Consider the following 22,572-nt stretch of genomic DNA (forward strand, 5'->3'; position numbering starts at 1 on the left):
TTGCCGCATGTTGTGTAATTCCAGATGTCCACCTCAATTATAAAGAAGGGGAAAAAAGATCTATCATGGCTCATGGAATTGATTGTTTTTGCAAAACTGATTCACTTAAGATAGACAAATGTTTGTCAGTTGAAACACAGTCTGATGGGCACTGGGTCATATTGCATCAAAATGGTATTATGTTGCAATGAAGCCTTGTGGTAATTTTTTTTTTTTTGTCCTGAAACTGATTTTGAAATCTGTACGTCTTGCATGCGTTGCTTATGGACTGTAAGCAGGATGATGGCTGCCCAGCAGAATCCAAGGGAGGCGGCAGTATGCCATCTGTCTCAGCTAAGTCACCGACGGAACCGCGGCGTATTAGGCACAGGGGAATTTTAAACGTCTCCTTAGGTCTTTCAGTGGTCTCAAATCTAGGATATTGTAATTAAAAAAAGAGTTTGATCTACCCAGGTCTCTTTGCTGAATATCTGACTAAACTACTATAATTTTTCATAACCAAGGCAATATTCTGCAGTCAAGAATCAGGTTTATCAAATCAGCTAATGTAAGTTTCCAGGACTTGCGGGAGAAATAAAAATATGCCTGAGAGAGTCTTCACATCTTTTTTGGGAAATGTACTCAGAATATCTACCGAACTGAGGAGACTGTTTCTCCCCTCAGGTTTGCCTGCCTTCCTCTTTACAGATAGGCTTTCCCCACAACAGGCATCAAGTGCCCTTCTAGCAAACGTGGTGACTGCTCTACATGGAAAAGTCATCCAGGCTTAGAAATACACTATTTTGCTAATCTGCTTTTGAAATGCATTTTAGCAGCTGGGAGGAAGAAGGGAGGAAGGAGGAGAAACCCGAGGGGTTTAGCTAGTGTTTAGCGTGGGATTTGTCAGCTTTTTGCTGACCACTGCCAAACGTCAGCCTTCTCCCTGGCAGTCATATATGGGTGACACGTCCTAACGGGGAGAAATGTGGGGATGAGGATCCGATCCATGCCAAGGGACGCAGCTCCCCCCAGACACGCCGGCAAGGCTTGGGGCAGCACAGACCCCTGTGGCGGGACGGGGGGAGGATGACCGCATCCTCTTAACGAAGGGAGACGGGAGCAGGGCAGGGCCCCTCCAGCTCTGCTCGGGGCCTGCGAGCCCCGGCTCCTCTCAGGGCTCAAGGGCCCCAGGCTCCCCTCACGCCCTGGGGACGCTGGTTCCCTCAGCGCCCGGGGGCCCAGGCTCCCCTCAGGACCCAGGGTCGGGGATCCTCCGGCTCCCCTCGCAGTCGAGGGACTGGGAGCCCCCGCCTCCCCTCCCGCCCGGGGACCCTGGTGCCCTCAGGGTGCAGGGCTGCCAGGATCCCCTCAGGGTGCAGGGCTGCCAGGATCCCCTCAGGGCCCGGGGTGCCCCAGATGCCTTCACGCTGGTCAGGCCGGGACCCCCTGGCCGCCCTCCTGCCCAGGGGCCCCGGGTTCCCCTCACAGCCGGGAGCCCGTCGGCTGTCACCGAGCCCGACAGCCCGGGGCCTCAGGCTCCCCACAGGACCCGGGGGGCTGGGATCCCCCGCTCCTCCCACGCCCCGGGGCGGGGAGGCGACGATGGCCGCCCGCTCCCCCACGCCCACTCCAGGGGACACCGCCGCCCGAGGCCCCGCGGGGCGGGCGGCGGGGACCCCCTCCCCGCCGGTGGGGACGCCCGTCCCGCCGCTGCCCTCCGGAGACGGACCGCCCCCGCCCCCGCGCCCCGTCCCCCGCCCTCCCAGCGTGCCCCGCGGAGGGGGCGGGCGGCCCATGTCCGCGGTCCCGGCATGCCGCGCGGCCGGGCAGCAGCCGGAGCAGCCGCGGCGGCAGCGTCCCCTCCCTCCGGTGTGAGACAGCAGCCGCCTGCGGAGCGGGAGTGAGGAGCGAGGAGCCGCCGCCCGCGCCTCTCCCCCGCCCTTCCTCCTCCGCCCCTGTCCCGCGCCGCTGCCCGGCCGGCCATGCCGTCTCGGGCAAGGTAATGAGCCGCAGAGCCCCGGGGTCTCGGCTGAGCGGCACCGGCAGCAGGCAGCACTACCACCCGCGGGGCTGGAATGACTGGCAACCCAGGTGGGCAGGGCTGGGGCAGGGGGCGCGGCCTGGCCGCCTGCGGGGCGCGGGGGCCGGGGCAAGCGGGGCGCCGCGGCTGGCGGCTCGGCCCGGCCCCGCCGCCGGGCCTCGGGGAGCGGGGCGGCGCGGGCCGCGGCGGCTCGGAGCGGCGGTGGAGCCACTTCCTGGCTGTCGGGCCTAGGGGCGGGCGGCAGCCGCCGGGCCTAGCGCGGGGCGGGTGGCGGCGGGCCGGCCGCCGGGCCTAGGCGGCGGGGACGGGGCCGGCCGCGGCCGTGCGCTGGCGGGAGCCGGGCGGGGGCGCGGAGGGGTTTTCCGGATCCGTGTCTGCTGGCGGCTAGAGGCGGGCCGGGGACCGGGACCGGTCTGTCACGGCGCGGGGCTCGGTGGGACCCCGGTCCGGGCTCTGAGCCGGCGGGTGAGAGCGCTGCCTCCTCCCCCCGCTGCGGCCGGGGTCCCTCCTCCCCTCGGGCTCCGGCGGCGCGGGGCGGCTGTAACGAACCCGGCGATCCCGCAGCGTGCCCGCGGGCAGCGGCTCCCCCCTCCCGGCGCTGCGCGGGGGGAGACGCTTCGCCCGAAAGCAGAAGCGGTGGGGGCCTGCGGCGGGGCGGAGGGGCTCGCTACCTGTGCTTTTTCAGCCTAGTTTTCAGCTGGCAGTTAATCGAAGAAGAACGGAGGCTGCAGAACTACTCGTAGTCTTTTGAGGGTTAATAAAATGGTACAGGGTTATTATTATTATTTTGTTTAATCTGGGGAAAGTAGTTGAGCTGTAAGTAGGCTGGGGGGAGAGCTTATACGATGTGTTAGGTTTTCAGGTGTGTTTATAACCTGGTGGTACTTAGCAGCTGAAATTCAAAGTCTGTTGACTTCTTTAGCCAAATACAGAGAGTGTATTTCAGGTCTTGATTACTTCTGATATATCTGATACCAGTGTACTTGCTGTACTGCTCAGCTTTGCTAGTTTAAGAGTCAAAATTGTCGCTTATAAATTATAAATAAATTTGGTGTTTTTTTTTTTTTTTAATGTGGAAGATTTGCAGCTTTTTTAGTGTTTTTGAAAGTTTAACACAATATAGGATCCTACTTTTGAAGTTTCCAGCAAAGAACAGAGTGGCACGCGTTTGGGAATGCATTTACAGATGACGGTCCCAGTTGCGTGTGATTTGGACTAGGAAAATTGGGTGGATGTGACGGTAGATCTTGTGAAACATTGATGTAACTTCAGGATTTACTGTGAAGGAAGCTTTCCTTTTGCTCGAACAGCTAGCAGTGCAGCCTGTAGGGCTAACACCGGAGGCTATTCAATTCTTAATGGTATGTGGGGCATAGTTGTTTTAAGTTCTAATTTCTCCTGTTATTGAACTACTTGGTCAGATAACTTACTATTTTTTCCTCACTTAAAAACATGCAAGCCTCGTTGGTGACATCTTCTTATAGCATCTAGATTTTTGGGGGGAATTATGAAGTCTGGTCTCTCTCTTACACCTTAACTACTGCCTTGCTCCAGATTTCTGGGCTGCAGTCTGGAATTCTGGACCCTAACTCTTGACCTTCCCTCCTGGAAGAAATTGGATGTACATCTTGTGTCTTTGCAGTGAATGGCTTCTATAAACGCTTTCTGGTTGGGTGTATTAATTTGTCACAAGTTCTATCTTTTAGCATAAAAATTATGTCTTCCGGGGGCTAGGAAGCTGACTTTCTCCAATATAGCATTGTCTGCAATAGGTTCAGTTGTGTTAGGGGTGAAAGTAAGAGTGTAGCTGCAGAAATGCTTTACCTGGTGATAAGGCTGGCTTAAGAAGTTAGACTGTTACCTCAGTGTCCGACTCTGGTCCCATTCCCCATGCTGTAGTTTGGTGCCTCCTTAGCTCTCAAGTACAGCCGCTGTAAACTGGGCTGCTAAAATAACTATCCCAAAAGCCACAGCAGAAACAAAAATCTGAAAGCACTAGAGAAAGTGTGGCAGACTAGGGGAGCTTCATAACATGGGTAGGGCCTAGTTCTGTTTCCATCACACTGTGTGATTAGAGCTCCTGCTAAGAAGTAGGTAAAACCTCTTCACTGATTCTGTCACTTGTAAGAAAATAACTTTATCCTTTCCTTTAAATAAGTTTATATATATATTTTTTTTTTAATCTGATGAGAGTGCCCAGGAATCAGAAGTGTTCACACAGTCCCAAGCACAGAGCACATTTTTCTCTATATGTTATACTCAAGTTTTTTAAATGTCAGAAAGAAGGCTTCGGTGATACGCAGCCTGTGAGCCTACACTAAGAGTTTAAAGAATGATGCAGAGATTAAATCAGTCTTTGTTGTTTTGGTGTTAACTAATTTTTTAAAGTGATTCACATGCACGGTTGAAAGGAGATCTGTTACATAAAACTGGCAATGAGTGTTTCTTTTTCATTGACTATTTCAAATATGCTCTTGGACAAACTCCACAACACAAAATGTACCCACTTATTCTTCCTCTTTCTTTTCTGTTGACTGTTAGTTTCATTTACCTTAGGTGATGAAGCTGGGTAAATGCTTTCTTGCAGGGTGTGGGAGAGGGAATGCACATGGCCAAAGTAATGAAAACTGCAGTAGCTGTAGTTGTTTCAAGTTCCTAAAGGGGAAAAAAGGAACTGCTAATGCACAGGTGTATTGTCAGATGGACTGTGGTTCCAAACGCACATTTGTGTTCTGAGTAAAAATGACTAGATCGATCCTCATTACTAGGTACACATTCCTCTCAGTTTTTAGTAATGCTAATCAGCACTGGGACTGGGGGTGAAAACTGTGAAACTGAAAGTTGGAGCCCACATCCTTCTTTAAGGGACACTAGTTTTTAATTAGATTTTTTTTGTGTGTGCCTGCATGAATGTAGTCCTATCTGTCAGATGCATGTGGACTGGATTTCCTACAGTGTGTGTATTGATAGAGCTGTGTATTACAGAGGAAGAAGTTGTCCTGATATATATGGGCATATTAGTTTGTGCGCTGAGGTGTACCAAACTAAGTTAATAGCAACACAAAAACTTTTTAGATAAATGTTGGATGTATGTGACAGAGAACAGTGAGGTTTTCTGAGAAGGCTTGATAAGATCTTGTTGCCCCTTTTTCTAATCTTTATACCTTTCTAGACCTTCTTCCTTTTTGTTTGACAGATCTCACTGCATTTTCCCTGACACGACTTCTGGGGATAAAAATGAAATCCTGTCAGGGTGCAGGTCTTTCGTGTGAGGAGGGTTAATTCGGTAGAGTACTAAAGGCTAATTATATACTGAAACAAGCAATACTTTCCTTTGATAGGAAATGCTCTAGGCGGCAAAGCAAGTTTCATGTGCTTATGGTGGCACTAAGCAGGAGCGTGAGCGCAGGGTAGCAGGTTAGCAAGTGCAGGGTGCACCATGGCTTTCTCATTCTTAGGTGAAAGTGAGATAAGGAAGGTAAGATTTTAATTAACAGGACCTCGCTGTCTCTACTATCATAAGTATAGGTTAGCAGGTGAGTATAGAAAAGTGAAAAAGAAAATCTTTCACATTTGAGAAAAGTTCCACAAGTGTCTTATTAGGTTCAGTATTGAAACTCATTCTTGAAAATGAAGTGTATCCTTGTGCGATGTAAGTCAGTGTTACGAATTACTAATTTCTGTTAGCACCGTGCCTGCCAAACCAAGTTACTGCCTAGGTTCCCATAGGTCTAGACATGACGAGACAAGATGGCAAAATATGGCTCTCCTTCCAGGTAGCTTATAACTTGAACAGGAGAGCAGTATTGGCTATCACTTCATAACTGAGGACAAGTACCCTGTGTTTAATTAAAGACAGAATGGGAGCTATTGGCAGGGAGCAAAGAAACTCATCAGAGCAAATGGGCCAAGAAAGTGATGGTTAGAGCAGTGCTTTTTACATGGCTGTGAAGGGCAGAGGCATGTCTTTTGTGAAAGGCAAGCAGTAGTTGTGGATATTGTCTGTTCATAATGCTGGATTAACACATTGAATGACAAACAGGGTGATGTAGGTGCTGTGTATAAGGAAAGTTGAGACAGAGACTCTGTTTCTTCTGTGTTTGCATGTACAATAAGGTACACAGAAAATGTTTGTTAGAAATAGGTGGAAATCTTAGTTTGGACAGGTCTGTAACTGAGAGACCTGAAAGTTGACAACATCGAGATGTTTGGGGATGTCACTGAAATTACCTGAGAAGGGGTGTAGAGTCATGTAGGATGAAAGTTGGTAAGGCTTCTCCATCTCTTCAGGGATAGTTGAGAGAGAAAGCGCAAAGAGCAAGAGAGAAAGATAGATACGTACATAGGGGGGGAGAGAGAGAAAAATGGTCTGTGATGTTGAAGGCAGCTTAGAGAACAAGATGCAGTATCAGTTGTGAGGTGCCATTGTGCAGAGGTCCATGGAAACCTTGAGAAGAGATTCAGTGGACTGTGCGTGGGAGATGCTGAACAGGAACGGGTTCAGTTCTGAACTGGCAACAAGTAATTCTTGATCTCCTTTCACATCTGAGTGTGTTGAATATGCTGATAAGGTTGGGAAGGTATGAGATCAAAGAGGGTTTTTTTGGGTTTTGGTAAAATGGGGGAGCCTAAGTTTGTAATGGGAAAGCCTTTGTTTTTAATGTGAAGACAGAGGAGAATGAGATACGAGAAAGATGAAAGAAGATGAAAGGATGCCAGTGGGAAGCAAAAGGAACTTGGAGAGCAGATAGTCTTCCATACAAGAATAGCCATACTAGATTGGACCAATGATTTAACTAGTGTAACATCCTGTATCCAAAAATGGCTATCAGAAGATGTGTATGGAAAAATATGAACAGGATGCAAATGTGATACGTTTGTTTCTCTGACATTCCCTTATAATGTCCATCACAGGACAGAAGGAAATTGGTGAACTACTGTGTAAGAAGGGAGTGATACAGAATCAAGAGATGATTTGAAAAGTTACTGTGACTGCAGGTAGTTGTCCAGCAGTGGACATAGCAGAATTGCAGTAGGAAAATAGTTAATCAGTTGTTATTTCACTAGTAGAAAACATGGCCACTTACACTCTCATCATGCTTTCTCCACACAGGAGTAGAAACAAAAGTAGGCTTTGGGGTGGGCTCAGCCAAGCTGGGGCTTGGCAAGATGGACCAAGTGATGATAAAAAGAGCATGGCAGAAGGCGGCTGTCATTGCTCTGCATGCCAGTGGAAGAAAGGTTGGAAACTTGGTGGGAAGCTGTTGATTTGAGTGGATACAGTGACTCTAAGTTTTAGATGTTTTATTGATAAAGATTTTAAGTAATGAAGAATTTGTCTGCATTATAGCAAATAAACTTGGCAAACAGAGCAAATAAGCAAGCAAAAATTGACTGACTTGAACAATAATATAACTTGTACAGTAGAGTTGTCTCAAAATAATTCCTCCATGGAGATCCTGTACTTGGAAATAAAATCAAATAGAATAGTTAAGTGATTTTTGTCTCAAAATAATATCCTGATGGCAGGGTCGTTCTGAAAGAGCTACAGATAATGAATAGTATACACCAGATTGTTTGTAACAAGTTTCTTGGACAAAAATTCTTAAGGCTTCCATATAACTAAAGAAATATGATATATTTTTGATTGACCTGTTTTTCTTTTTTCTGTGTAAAAAGATGATTTTTTTTTTAAAGCCAGTTGTTCTCAGCCATGCTTTCCTCAGTCATACAAATTGGCTAGTCAAATCATGCTGATACTTTTGATGGAATGAGATATATGCTTATTTTTGGAAAAGTCTTAACTTTCCTTTTGCGTGTCCCTGAAACAAAAAATTAAGTCGATTTTTTTTTTTTTTTTTTTAAGGGAGAACTAGTGGCCATTTCTGCTTATTTAGGTGGGTGAGCTATTTTCTTTTTCTGCTGGATAAAGGCAAGGTTAAAAATCACCCTGCAGAAAACTGTATGCAATCTCTTCTTTATAAATGATATTGCTAAAACAGTGTGTGTGGGAAATTGGTGCCAGTGTTTGTGGTTATCAGGTAGTCTTCCACCCAGAACCAGGCACAGATGAAAACTGTCATGTGAGCTCTTGAAGTACTTGCTTTGCTTAGTCTCCATCAATGGGCTTTTCAGGTGGAAATAAAACAGTGTCTCATAAGTGGCAAATATGCTTTTGAAACTGCGGTATAAGGTAATCATAGTCACCTTCATCCTTGCAGTTTCCCATTCCAAATTTGTCTAAATCACATTTGTATTTATACTTCTGCCTATCTGTTGTTAACATTGTAAGTTGTGAGTTTATTAGTATACAATGTTGGTTGAGGTCTGTGACAATGTCAATGTATGTAACTGATAAATTTGTTGTTACATAGACTTCTTTTGAAAGATGATGCTAAGTGTTATGTCTGTCATGTAACCTACCACCTGCTTGGCACAATGTAATTAAAGTGGAAATACTGCCATGTGAACGGAAAAGTGCCCTCCTGAAATACGGGCATGAGTTGAGGTAGCCAGGAGTACAGTTCTTCCCATTGCCTGGTGGAATGGCTGCAGTGTACCTTAAAGAGCTGGAGGGAGGCAGAAAAAGTAATTATTTGTAAGACTTTGGCAAGTACCTGTCCACAGAGTGGCTGCGTTTTGAGTTCTAAGTGGTTGTCTTTCAAAATCATGAATATGTTACTAACATGAAAAATGGTATTTTTTAGAAACAGATTTGAAAATTAAACGTCTCTTCCTGTGCACACAGGCTGTGACTTTGCACAGCAGTGTCCTGTGTCACCCCAGCATCTGGGTTCCTCGGTAAGGGAGCAGAGGCACAGGTGATGGGCACCGGCGTTGTGTCCCCAGGTCTTGATGAGCCCACACCACGAACTCCCAGAGTCCTGATGCGGGAGCCTACAGTACAATTCGTAAATTCGTTTCCCACATGAGAAATGGTGTGCATCACTGGACAGCTGGAAATGCACAGGCCCATGAGACGGTGGGCTCTGCTTCTGGTGTGAATCTTACTGCAAGCTTCTTTCAGTTCAAAAGCCTCCTTCAAAGCAGTATGGACCAGAGCAGCCAGTTGGGCCACAGAGCCTAGTTCTCTGGAAACAGTATCTTTGTATGAAGTGTTTTTTTCTTTGCCTCATAAAGGGCGGACACGGCTGGATATTGAAATTTGTAGCATTTATTGTAGTGGGAACAATGTTTTCAGTGGGAACTATTGTCTCCTACATTGATACATAGGAGAATGTAGAATAGTTACATATTTTTAATAAAATTGTGCTCACCTTTTACTTGGGTGATAAAGTGTGAGCAGGTTAGCTTGCAAAAAGCTGTTCCCAAAGACCAGAACGAAGCAAGTGTGTGGTTTTTCCCAGGGAAACAATAGGCTTATGTATTTTACCACAATGGAAAATTTTACAAAACGTTCAAAGGCTATGCTGCGGGAAGTGAGGTTAGCTGAGAACACATGTGTCTTGGTTTTGGCTGGGATAGAGTTAATTTTCTTCCTAGGAGCTGGTGTAGTGCTGTGGTTTGGATTTAGTTTGAGAATAATGCTGATAACACGCTGATGTTTTAGTTGTTGCTAAGGAGTGCTTATGCTAGTCAAGGACTTTTCAGCTTCCCATGCTCTGCCAGGTGTACAAGAAGCTGGGAGGGGGCACAGCCAGAATAGTTGATCCAAACTGCCCAAAGGGCTATTCCATACCATATGATGTCATGCTCAGTATATAAACTGGAGGGGTTGGCTGGGGGGCAGCAATCACTGCTCAGGAACTGTCTGGGTATTGGTCAGCGGGTGGTGAGCAATTGCATTGTGCATCACTTGTTTTGTATATTCTTTTTTCATTATTATTATTGTTTTTTCTTCCTTTGCTGTCCTATTAAACGGTCTTTATCTCAACCCGCTAATATTACTTTTTTTTTTCTGATTCTCTCCCCCATCCCACTGGGGAGGAGGAGAGTGAGCGAATGGCTGTGTGGTGTTTAGCTGCCTGCTAGGTTAAACCACAACAATGTGTAGTCCTTAGTTGACTGGGATATGCAGAACAGTCTTAAAATTGTACATTCAATCATCTTGCCTTCAGACTTAAGAATTTCAGACTTAATGCTTGACAGTTGGAGATGATACAGTCTACAGCATGTCACCTTAAAAAAAGTAATGCTCTTTGGGGAGATACACTATTAAAAACCCATCAGTACTTAAATTTACCAATTGAAAATTTGTCAGTCTGTTTCATTGAAAGGCTAAAATAATTTGAATCCTCCATAATAAACTCTGCTGTTCCTCAAAGTGAGCTGGAAGTCTCCTGAGGTTTTAGGGCAGGGGGAAAATCTGGGGGCTCTGTAGCTGACTGGAAAATTTGCACATGGTGTAGGCACATTTAAAGTTCATATCATTTGAAGGTACAGTGCAGAACTTCATTGCTGTTCAACATAACTTAGGTGAATGATGAAGGTCCAACTGTATTTCTGCAATCCTAGTTGACTGTCATGAGCAAACAATTTTACTAAGGCTTTGCCTCTTGAGGAGCATAGCCTATTTTATAAAATAGTCCAAGCAAGTGCACAACAAAACAGTAGATGTGTTGCCACAGTGCATACTGAACGAGGAAAATAATCTTATTGTGTATATAGCTTATAGAGCAAAAGGGAATAACACCTGCCAAGCAAACCTAGTGTCAACCTTTCACTGTAAGGACAGGGCAAAAGCATGATTTTCTTCGTTTGAACCCTGTTCCAAATTGATAGTATATTGTCTTTTAATATTCTCAAGATTGTAAAATATGTATGTGTGGGTTCTTTAATTCCAGTTGTTTTTGCAAATATCAACCCTCATAGTATTACTCTTCCAGTTGTACTGAGGACGAGCTATGTTTGAAAATAGCAAGCCTGCAGGACTGCTTAAGTAACCACTGCTTTTCAAAAATTTTAGCTGTGTTTTTCCCTTTTGGCCTTGAGATGTATTTAATGCCTTTTCCCTGAATTTATCTACTGGTTCTAATCACAGTGTTCTCTTGAAACGTAAAAATGAAAGACTTTTTCCCAAGAACATGTGGTGTTTGTCTTTAAACAAATTGTACAAGAATGAAAAGGAATGATCTGTCCTGCTTTTTGTTAAATAATCAAATGAAGTATCCAAAGCCTAAAATAAAAATACTAGATCTGTAGAGTTTACTTAGGAAAAACCCTCTGTAAATAATTTGAGTAGTGTGATTCCAAATATACTTGGGTTGAACAAAATTCTGCTGATTTTTGTTTTGGATGGGTATTGTTTTACTGGTTTTAATGCAAAACCTCCAGTATTACTTGTAAGAATGCATTTAAGAATGCAGGGCATGATTGGTTGAATTTAGGTTCTGAAGTCTTATGCACACAAGTTTAGTATATTAAATTTACTGTACTTTTAAAAATTAAATCACTTAGCATGTCCGGTGAGAAGAGTTGGTTTCATAATTTTCACCTTTCTCCTTAAAAGTTTATTCTGGGCTATAAATCAGTTTTCTGATATGAGAGTGGTTTAAACTTAGTGCACATTTTTTAATTCACTTTTTATCTGCAAACATTTACTCTAAACGATTACAGCTCTTAATTTACAATCCAGGTTTTTCCACAGTAAAGCCTGTTTTCTTGTTTTGCGCTTCTTGTTTTGAACAAACTTGATACGCGATTCCTATATTGATTATCAGTTACATGCTAGTAACACCTCCGTCTAATAAGTGGTTTTACATTGCTTAATTAAGGCCCACAGCATATTATGTAAATGTTCATGTGTGGATTAGTAATGACTTTCACAATGGACACTGTATTGCCTAGCTGTGGTATATACCTATACCTAGTTGTATTTTATTTTTCACTTCTGGGAAATAATTTTTCCTTATATAAGCACCCAACTGAAAAGAGACTTGAGAACGTCCTGAGAAGAGGCACTGGCGCACTAGAATGCATTTCCTTTGCATGTTGCTGTAATAATTAGGCAATAGTAATCCCAATGTGAATTTAAGGTCACTTTTTAAGAAGCAGGTTAGACTTACAACTTTTTTGACACAGGAAAATACCTTTGGGATTGTCATTTAAATATGTTGCATTTATAAGTGAATGTGAATCCCACTCCTGTTATATCCCTACATAAAAAAATATTTTTCTCTTTATAGAACTGACAGTGCATCAGCTGACCAGGACAATTTAAAATACTCTTCATCCAGAGATCGGGGCAGTTCTGCCTCCTATGGATTACAACCCTCAAATTCAGCTGTGGTGTCTCGACAAAGACACGATGATATCAGAGTCCACACTGACATACAGAATGAAGAAAAAGGTATACAGATTGCTGTTTCATGTGTAAATTGTGAGGGGACATTCAGAGAAAGGCAGTAAACTTGAAATGGTGGAGAAATTTTTTTTTCCCCCAAAAAAAGGGCAGTCAACTGATAATAACTCATTGCCACAGTATCACTATGTTGAGAGATTTACCAGGGATCAAAGAAATGTTGTGGTCGATATGAATAGTGAGAAAAATATGCAGTTGCATTAGGAGAAGAATGTAAGAGAAGACTTAATGCCTTAAGAGAATAAGCACTTTTTCCTGAAGAACAGTATTCTGGATGTATCTGGTCTGCAAGTTTTAATTTCTTCCTGAATACTGTCTAGTGCTTCTGGTATTGAAAATGGACTGCCTGATTAAATGGGATACTAATGTGATATATTACCTATTGCAGGTTTACTGCAGCAAACTGGAGTCTTTGTTTGGGAATCAAATCTATATTTTGTCCTTAATGGGAATTTCTACTTCTATGTACCTCAGTCTGACTTCATATAAATTGTGTCATGTATAGTTCATACAATTTTTTCTGTTTTTTTTAAGAATGGAAGTATTTTCTCTAGAAAATAGCTAAAAATTCAGAATCATGTGTGTCTCATCTTTTTGAAAAAGAAATCTATATTCTGACTTTTTTTTTAATTGCCAAATACAGGTATCAAATAGGAAGATTTTTTACTTGCAGAGTCACTTCTTAGACTATGTAAATCTTCTTCAGGCAAGCCAGACTCAAAAAAAAAAAAAAAAAATCTTAGAGGAATATTAAGTGTGGGAGTTTTTGTTCAGGAACCTAAAAAGCATTCGCACTCCCTGTACTTCTCTGCCATGTAACTATCTGAAGAATTGCTACATATTAGGGGAAGTTACAGCTGGGTGCATGGATGCAAATTTATTTTTTTTATAAGTAGTAAGTACTGTTAGTAGGAGGCAGGAGCATGAAACAGGTATTTGTTTATCTACATACCTTGAGAACCTTGAGATTTGGTTAACTGTAACAGAGAAACTGGTTAGAAAGTGAGTATATGTCAGTGTGTCTGCAAACATGGAGAGTTTTACTGCGTTTCATGCAGACTGGCATAGTAGGTTATTCTTATACTTCCAAGTGTGCTAGTATTTAAAGAATGTACTGGTGGTATAGTGAAATAGTAGTAAGTTTCAGCCAAATTCAGTAAGGTAGTTTGTGAAGTTACTAGGAAAGTGCCATTTGAAAAGAAAAATGCACCTATCTCTCCCTCAAGTACTGTGCCTTACAGGGCATGTCTCTGCTAGCTCAGCACTTTAACTATGCTATTTTGTTCAGGTGTGACTTGAAAAGAGATGATTAGGATATTCTGTACTATAAAACCAAATTCCAAATATCTCTAGTTCATCTCTATTTTTGGAGAAAGCTTACAGCTGCAGAATAGTTTCTTTGTTTACTGAGATTTTTCAATTAATCTGTTGGAGTCTGCCAGCATGGAATTTTCATTTTAAGAACTTCTAGCTTTTCGATCCTGGGTAACAATATGTCATAAGTACGTAGATTCGTTGAAAGAGATTCCACCCCCCAGTTTCTGGTGTTGATAATAGAAATTACTTCCAACTTGATAATTTCTGGAAGTTGTTCAGGTTTGAAAACCTCCAAGGATGGGAGGTTCTGCAGCCTTCCTTAGCAGCCTGTTCAGTGCTTTACCACTCTCCTGGTAAATTACTGTTTTCTCATATCCAGTTCGAATTTCCCTTGCTGCAACTTATGGCTGTTGACTCCTGTCCTTTTGCTCTGCATCTGTAAGATTAGTCTGGCTGTGGTGCGTTTTCTGGTTTGTGTGGTTTTTTTTGTGTGTGGGTTCTGGGTTTTTTGGTTTTTTTTTTTTAATGACCCTTCACATTAACTAGTGGAAGACAGCAATTAGATCTCTCCCCTTTGTCTTCTCTCCTTTACTATATAAAACAAGACCGGGGAGTTGGAAGATTTAAGTTTTTAAAACTAAATAGAAGTCTCTTGGGTTTTTACTTATAGATGAGATGTTCTCTCTTCCTGCAACGCTTTTCCTCCCTTTGGATTTGTAACTATGATGTGCTGAGAGTCCTTACTGCTAAAAAGATACCGCACTAGTATTTTTATGTCATGGTATCTGCATATTTATGCTAAAATTAATAACAGTGACATAGATGATCATATTCTCACTTGGTTTCAGGTTTAACATTTAAAGGGAAATGAATAAAATTTGTATATATTAGGATTTTCAAAAACTTTTCAGACCAGGAGATGACTGAATAGAGTTATAATGTAATATTTACAGCCTTATTGCTGAAAATCCTGATTGCCCTGCTGTTTTTTTAATTACTCTAAATGACAATTTGTTTCATGTTATTACCAAAGACGTGCCATCTATATGTCAAGTGGGAGAATATAGGTTTGTGTTTAATTCATTTAAGATAATGTCAAATACGCTGTAGCAAGTACTACATGCCTTTATAGAGAACCAAAAAAGCTGGCTTGTTTTGTGTGCTAGAGGGAAAGTATGAAATAACTTTAAGAACTCCAGTAGTGTATGGTAGTATGTCTATTTTTTGTAGTTGGTATTTGTGGTCTGAATGCATAATTATCTGACATCTTCAGTTAAACTGTTTCTTTGTTGCCTTGAATTTTAGTGATACACTTCTGTTTAGTCATAAATATAATTATTACTGTTAGAAGCAATTTCCTTCATAGGACAGTGTTGGTTTGTTAGGACAAAATAATGTTAAGGTGGCATACATGCTAGTTTATGTTTAAAAATTATGTTTAATGTTGTAAATCCAAACATACACAAATTATCTTTACTGTAGCTAATTAATTACAACTGAGACTTTGCACAGGATTTTCTGTAATGGTGGGGTAGTCCCATGTGTATAGAAATACACAGACTTCTACTGGTAGTTCACAGCTTTTTATCAAAAGCTTTGCCTTCAAGATGACTAGGGTCCAGCTTCACCTTGATGTTCCAACTGACTTTTTTGTCCATCCTGTAGTCTCAGTAGGCTGCCTCTTTTTATGGAGAGCCACCTCTCCTTTTCCCCAGGCTTTCTTCTATACACTGATGCAGGTGGAATTGTGGAAATACCTTTTCTGAAAGAAGTCTTGCATATCTTTTGTTGTTCTGGGTTTAATTTTATTAGTTGATTCTTCCCTCTCTCAGGCAGGGAAGGCTGCCTGCACAGCTGTATCGAAAGTGAGCTCTAATACACTGAGTGAAGTATTGGGCAGGCTCAGGGGACAGTTTCAGTTCTCCACAGTACTGCAGAGGAAGAACCTGCCCCTCAAAATGGTGTGGCAGACTGGAAAAATCTTTGGTTTCAACATTGGAGTATGTAGATTCTTGTGGATCTAGGAGTAAAAATAATTGAATTACTCAAAATGACACTTTTATTTGTTTTGTGTGGTTACTGAAGATGTACCATGTGTATCTCAAGTGGGAGAATGTAGAATTGAGTTTAAGATTATGTCAGTACTAGTGTGTGAAAGTATTGACTGTTGTACGTTTAGGGAGAGTTGTTCAATCTGTACATATAGATAATCTGTGGCTTTTTAAAAGCTTTCTCCTTTTTTTTTTTTCCTGGCCATTTTACTGAGCTTGTGTGGTGGGTTTATAACAAAAACAGGGTGGAAAATTGATGTGCGTAATCCAGGAGCAAGTAAGTGAATGTATCTAGACATGTGTACTAGCAGTTTGACATGAAGGGCCTTGTAAAATACAGGGTGAAAAGTAATAATAAGAAACCCCCAAATGCAACAAAATCGGTGTTAAGCTTCATTGCAGTAGAGGTTTTTTCATATGCTTCAAAAAATGACTGATTGGATTCTGAATATGTGACCTGGAAACTTAAAGGGCATAACAAAACATTTTTGCATGTGAAAGTGAAAAAGGAAGCTAAAGAAGGTGGTAGAGGATAGGGCTGCTAATTTGCATGTGAATTGAATAACTCATAACATACTACCCTACTAAATATATGGTCTGATAGCCTGTTTTAATCTCACATTGGTTTTTCCACAGGTGGCTACAGTGTCAATGGAGGACCTGGGGAAAATACTTATGGTCGGAAGTCGTTGGGGCAAGAGCTGAGAGTTAACAATGTGACCAATCCTGATTTTACCAGTGTTCCACATGGGAATCGTGCTTTAGCCACAAAAGACATGAGGAAATCACAGGGTAAGGATACCACAGATTTTCAGGAAAAGAGGATCTCTTTTGGCAACCTCTCGTGTTCAGAATATGAAAAGAAGTTCACTATGGTTAGGCAATCTATATGGATTTTCTTTTTTGTGATACGTGATTAGATGATGTTGATGGAAACTGTGATCTTGTATTTACTGTTCCCTGCATTGAAACTTCCTCCATAGGTTGGGCAGATCTCTCGACTATACGGCTTATGCTGTCAATCTTTCAATTTCCTTTAAATAGCTTTGGAATCCTTATTCAGATTAGCCAAATTTGGCAGAGAGATCAAGGGCTTCAAGAAGGAGAAGTTACTCTTAGATTTGTTGAAAATTGATGCCTGAGTAAAAAATTGTTAATTAACGAGTCCCTAGTGCGGGAAAATCTTCGACGGTGAGCTCAACCGTTATCTGTTCTCACTGGCCTGCAGGTCAGCTAGTCATCGCATCATACCAGCTGATTAGTCAGTAGATGTGTACTCCTAAACCAGCCACAATTCATGCTCCCTCTTGCTCAGCTGAGGATTAGAGGCCAGGGAGGAACTGGAGGCATCATAAGAATGTGGGCAAGGTCTTGGGAGATGCAGTGAGAGGAAATCTGGAGTTGCAAGAAGGGTGCAAGAGTGCTGGGCATGTATTTTTGAGAAAGAAGGCTTCACTTTTCCCACTATTTGGGTTTAAAGCGTGGTTTAAAAAAAAAAAAAAGTTATTCCAAGGACTTCTGAATGAAAATAGAAACTTTGTTATGACTAAGCACTGTCATTTATTGCATCACTTAGTATAAGTAGTAGTTGAGCCACTGACAAAAACTATGACTGCTTTATGCCAGGCACATTATAAACGTATGAGGGCATGGTGTTTCTCCTCAAGGGATTTATATTTCAGAGGAGACAAAAGTTGAAAGAACAGTGTTCAGTGTGCTTTGCAGGTGGAAGAACTGAGGTGCAAGTGGTGACCTGACTGTTGCAAAAGCCTCATCTTTGGAATGGGTTAAACTCAGACTTTATAATCCCATTCTGGTGTCTTGATACAAAAATTATTCAGTCCTTTTAATGTCTTAAATTATGTCTATATAGAGGAAATAGAGAATTGTCTAATAGAGAATAACTGTTAGCTGTCTGCTGAGCCATAATCATAACCTAAAAAGAAAAAAAAAAAGAATAAACTAACCAAGAGCATGACTGAAGCTATACTAATCAAAGATCTGTGTACATAATACCTCTGGTAGTGGGCTTGTGCATGAATTTAGTATTGGTTAGTACTGGCAGAAAATTCAGGCTGTTTTCCTAGGTACACCTCTTTAATCCTTAAAAATGGTAGGAACTATAACTTGTGATGACTGAAGTCGCTGCCTGTGACTTGTATGCTTCTGTATGTATTCTGTCCTCTAGATGTCAGATTTCAATAGTTTCTCCTTTTTGACTGGGCTGTCTTTGATTGTTGTAGGTTTCGGCGAGTAATTTTGATTTTTTGTATCTTCTTCAAAATCCAGTGGGATTATGCTGCAAGAGGATCTTATTTTTTAAATTCTTTTGTATTTTCTTGTTTGCTAGTTTGTGCATTAAATGATTTTTAAAATAGTTGTCTTCTGTGAGTGAGTTAGCGTGTGGCTGACACTTTGCTGATTTTTCACAAAGTGGAAGTCATACAGGTGTTCATTAACTAGTGCTTTGATAAGTATAGCTTCAGTCATGCTCTTCATTAGGTTTTTTGTCCTTTTAGGTTATGATTATGGCTCAACACTTAACTTTCTTAGGGAATAATGCCAATGTTCATCAGATATTAACTGAATAAAAACAAAGCTGCTTTTAGTAGAGAGTTTTGAACAGTACATCTTGTTCTAGCAGCAGTTAAATGTGCGTCTCATACCAGTAACCTCGGTGGTGGTAGTTTTATTTATACAGTTCTGGTTTTAGGATTTTTTTGTATGTAGAACAGCACAACCATATTTCAAAATAAATTACAGTTTTCCATGAAGAGATTATGAACAGAAAGATAAACGTAGAGAAGACAACACAGAAGTTGCAAGTTGTGGATTTAATTAATTCAAGGCTTATACTTACTGTTGACTCTTCAGTGTTAGATGAAAGTCAACCAACCTGTTCAGGGACAGGAGAGGGGACTATTTTAGAGACCTTTCAAAGATCTAGAAGGTCTTTATAAAAAGTTATTTAGTAAAAATAATTTTCATTGTTTTCCAAACCACTGCATCCCCGTTTGCCCTTCAAGAGCAGTATCTAGTGACTAGCCCAGCTGTGCTGGTGTAGCTTCCCATGTACTTGCTGAGCGGCAGAGATCAGTGCAAACTGGGAGTGACAGAAGAAAAGTGATGTGTACTATGCATTTCTGGTCCAGGTTAGTGTTGGTGGAGTGCAGCTGTAGGAATACTGTAGAAATGACTTCTCTCTTTCTCATGAGGCACATCTGCTGTCTTGGAAGGGACTGCATTATGGGGTGGCCAATGCATTGAATTACTCAAGGACAGATTCAAATTGCTGTTTTGAGAGGCTTCATATGTAGACAGTCTAATAGTGACATAACTATGTGTAGATTCAGTTCAGTTTAAGCTTCCAAGATATATTCAGTAATGTAGAACACAGTACTTTCCTAGCACAAGAGTTTTCACGTGGAATTATTCTTGAATAGCAGTTGCACTTTTTATTTTGTGTACCATAGTCTGTGTTAATTTCCATTGTAACCAAGCTTTAAAAGAACTTTCATTCTTGTTTGCATATGTTTTATTTCTGAGCTATTCCATTTGAACTTTCAAAAAAAAAAAAAAAATTTTTTTTTTTCCCTGGTCTGGTGACCTTCTACTACTGCCCAGGTTTTAAAGAAAATGGTAGGCATGAATATATGGTACACCGCTGGGCAGGCTGCATCCTTCCTGGTAGTCCTTTTCTTTCTCCTCCAGGGCTGATCAAATTTTTTGGGTAGGTAACTGCACTAGGTCCATCTTTCTGAAGTTTGGCTATGTATTGAGCGTTGGCAGGCAGGCTTTGGACTACAGCTGCTAGCTCAACTCTGGGTAGAAATACAAGGAGATCTTCAGATGCAAGTGATCATCTATCAGGGATTGTAGTTATTAGTCTGGCACCATCACTCAGGAAGACCTCAGATACTGCTTCAGAAGGTGTCTTTGCTGATCATGATTCCTTGTATGTTTCTCACCAGACACATGGCTTTTCGTCCACTACTGAAGACTGTGGTTTCCAGATAAAGCAAGGGAAAGGAAACTTAATTCTTCCTAAATGGCCTTAGTATGCCTTAGTCTTTTGTAAAATCAGTAACATCTTAAAAGTAGTGCTCCTCATGCCTGTCAGATAACATCTCAACATGTCATACGTAGTTCTAGCTAGGAACAAAACGTAGATTTGATCCTTCAGACTCTAACTGCTATTTTATTGTTTGCTAAGCCTGCCTAGTCTTTCAGAATGTCAGGTATCTTCAAAATTAATTGCTTAAACTGATTCCTAGCAAAAAACAGATTATCAAAGCCTGTTTTATTCATACTCTCTTTTAAAATTAAAAAAATAAAGACATGAAAATAAGGTTGAGAATATTCTTCATGACTGTAATACAGAAGACATGCTCTCCTGGAGATGTTGTCATGACCTATAAGAGTTACTGGCCTGTGGGTGGGTTCATAGGATTCACAAAGGGGTTTGTTTCTTAAATTTCTTTATTACAAGTTACTACAAATTACCATTAGTAAAGCAAGGAGGTACTTACGATTAATTACTTGTATGCACACTGATATATATTATTCAAAGTGTTACCAGTACAGCACTTGCCAAACTTCTCCCAGGAGTGGGTCCAGTTGATGACAGACAGTGTCTCGCTTCAAAGATGATCTGCATCACGGAGCCTGGAGTCAGTCAGGCATCCCCAGTGAGGATCCGGTCTGTCCAGGAGATCTCGCATAGTGAAGTCTTTGCAGGGGAGCTCTTGGCGAGAAGTTCCGTTTTGGGTAGAAAATCAGTTATTTTTGTATTGTTAGAGACATAAGGGGGCATAGGACACAACCACCTGGAGCTACCAGTAGCTTTTACTGTTTTTCACCTGGAACAGCCAATAGATGATGCTGTTTTCTATTTTCTCAGACCATTGTGTGCTTTCCCAGTCTTTTTTTCCAGCAGGAGCAGCCAATAGCTGTTGCCAATCCCTGCTTTCCCAAGATGTTTTCCACTATACAGTCTATTTTTCACCTTTCCAGACAATGTTTGTTGTAGCAGTTTCTTGGTTTTGCACTTATTGAGGGTATCTCAGGATGTCTTAGGTACCTAGCTGCCCTTCAAAGACGCTTCAGGTTCCCAGGCCAGGTTCTCAGGCTAGCAGTTCCCAGCCTGGCAGACATCAACTTCTGTCAGTATTTTTCCATTATAACCTTCCCATTATAACCAGGTTGCCTTTATGGCTGCTCCCATCAGATGACTGATACGTAATATACCAGAGAAAAAAGCTGTCTGTAGTTGTATTGTGTGTTCTCGTAAGAGTCATGGTGACTAAGAAAACCTCATCATGTTCCATGAATCCTCTAATTTTAATGACCATGAAACATCTAATGTTAAACTTTTCAAAAGAAACTTTGTTTCCTTTTTGCAAATGAGGGAAAAGAATTTTTCTTATGAGTTCATTGTAATTGGTACCTAAATCAGGTAAACTGAGTTGTGACCTTCACTGGTATCACTAGTGGTATTGGTCAACTTAAGTGAAATGTTCTCTTAGGAAGATGCTAATTCTCCTGTATTATGATCCACTTAAATCAATAGCCACTACACCTCTGAACAGTGCATATTTTGTTCCTCAATAGAGGAAGAGTAGATCTATTTTCCTCTTCAAAACAGAACCCTGCTAGCTGTCAGAGGACTACTCATAATCTTTCTTTTGTGCCAGAATGATAGAGAAAAACCTTGTTTCTTGAGCTTAACCTAGTTGCTTGAGCTTAAATCTGGTTCTTTGCTTCAAGAAGCAGCTTGTTTTTTCCACAAGGTTTTCTTTAAATATTATTTGTTGAATTATTTTTATTTATATATTCAGTCAGAAGTCTAATTTAACCTTACCACACCCTTTTTTTTTTTGGTTCATTTGTGTGGAAGGGAACCAAATCCAGGTTTTTGTGTAGAAGTAAAACAGTTCTGCTTAGTTCTGAATGAGTTCTAGCCAGGTACTGGGCTGTCCACTGGAAGAAATGAAATAATTTGGTAGCTAAATTAGATTTTACATTTAATTTTCCTCATATTAGCTTTAAAACAAATCAGGAGTTTTAAAAATTTTTTTTTCAAATTACTGTTATGACTTATTGAGTCCGCAAATACGCATTTCAGGCAATACAGATATTACTGATCAAATGCTGCAGAGAAAAGAAATTGTTGCCTTTTCTTTTTCAGAGCGATCGTTGTCTTATTCTGACGAGTCTCGACTGTCAAATCTTCTTCGGAGGATTACTCGGGAAGACGACAGAGACCGAAGACTGGCTACTGTAAAGCAATTGAAAGAATTCATTCAGCAACCAGAAAACAAACTGGTTAGTAATTTTTACTTTTCCATAGCACTAGAGTATTTCTCATTTTACAAAACTGTCTTTTTAAAAATCTGAGTATTGGGATATGTCTGTGAGGAATATCTTACATATGCAAGGAATTTCTTTCCACAACAAAGGAAAGTGTATTCCTGGATTGCCTGTCCTTTTTCTGGCATTCAGGAATTTTTTTATTGCTTCATTACTTATGATATTACCTTTAAACCAAACTACTGAATGCGTGAGCTGTAGGAGTAAATATGGCATGCACGTGGGTTTTTTTGACTGGTCTTAGCAATATCTTCTGGATCCTTCAGCAAGGAAGTAGAGGAAAAAGGAAGTAAAACATGGTGTTGTCTTGCTCAAGAACTGTTTCTATAGTTTCTATATTTTAAATTGAAAATATGCAGATATTTACAGAGTCTTGTGAAAATCTCATCTTAGAGTGACTCAACTTTCTAGCTTAACGCCTTTGTACATGGATTCCCCTTTTACGGGAAGAGGACAAATAAGCCTTAGTTTTCATTACATCTTTGGGTTTTTTA

General features: G+C 41.4%; 1 protein-coding gene across 1 annotated transcript in view; it reads left to right on the plus strand.

The window, feature by feature from the left end:
• Window positions 1-1,981: 1,981 nt before the first annotated feature.
• Window positions 1,982-22,572, plus strand: part of SMG1 (SMG1 nonsense mediated mRNA decay associated PI3K related kinase) — a 71,048-nt gene continuing 50,457 nt past the window's right edge. Inside the window, exons 1-4 of the mRNA XM_075719271.1 lie at window positions 1,982-2,070; window positions 12,166-12,329; window positions 16,346-16,501; window positions 21,897-22,033. Of these exons, the coding sequence (XP_075575386.1) occupies window positions 1,982-2,070; window positions 12,166-12,329; window positions 16,346-16,501; window positions 21,897-22,033 (546 nt within the window). The remainder of the gene's footprint in view (window positions 2,071-12,165; window positions 12,330-16,345; window positions 16,502-21,896; window positions 22,034-22,572) is intronic.

The sequence above is a fragment of the Pelecanus crispus genome, chromosome 11, assembly GCF_030463565.1.
Source record: "Pelecanus crispus isolate bPelCri1 chromosome 11, bPelCri1.pri, whole genome shotgun sequence".
Taxonomy (NCBI): Eukaryota; Metazoa; Chordata; class Aves; order Pelecaniformes; family Pelecanidae; genus Pelecanus; species Pelecanus crispus.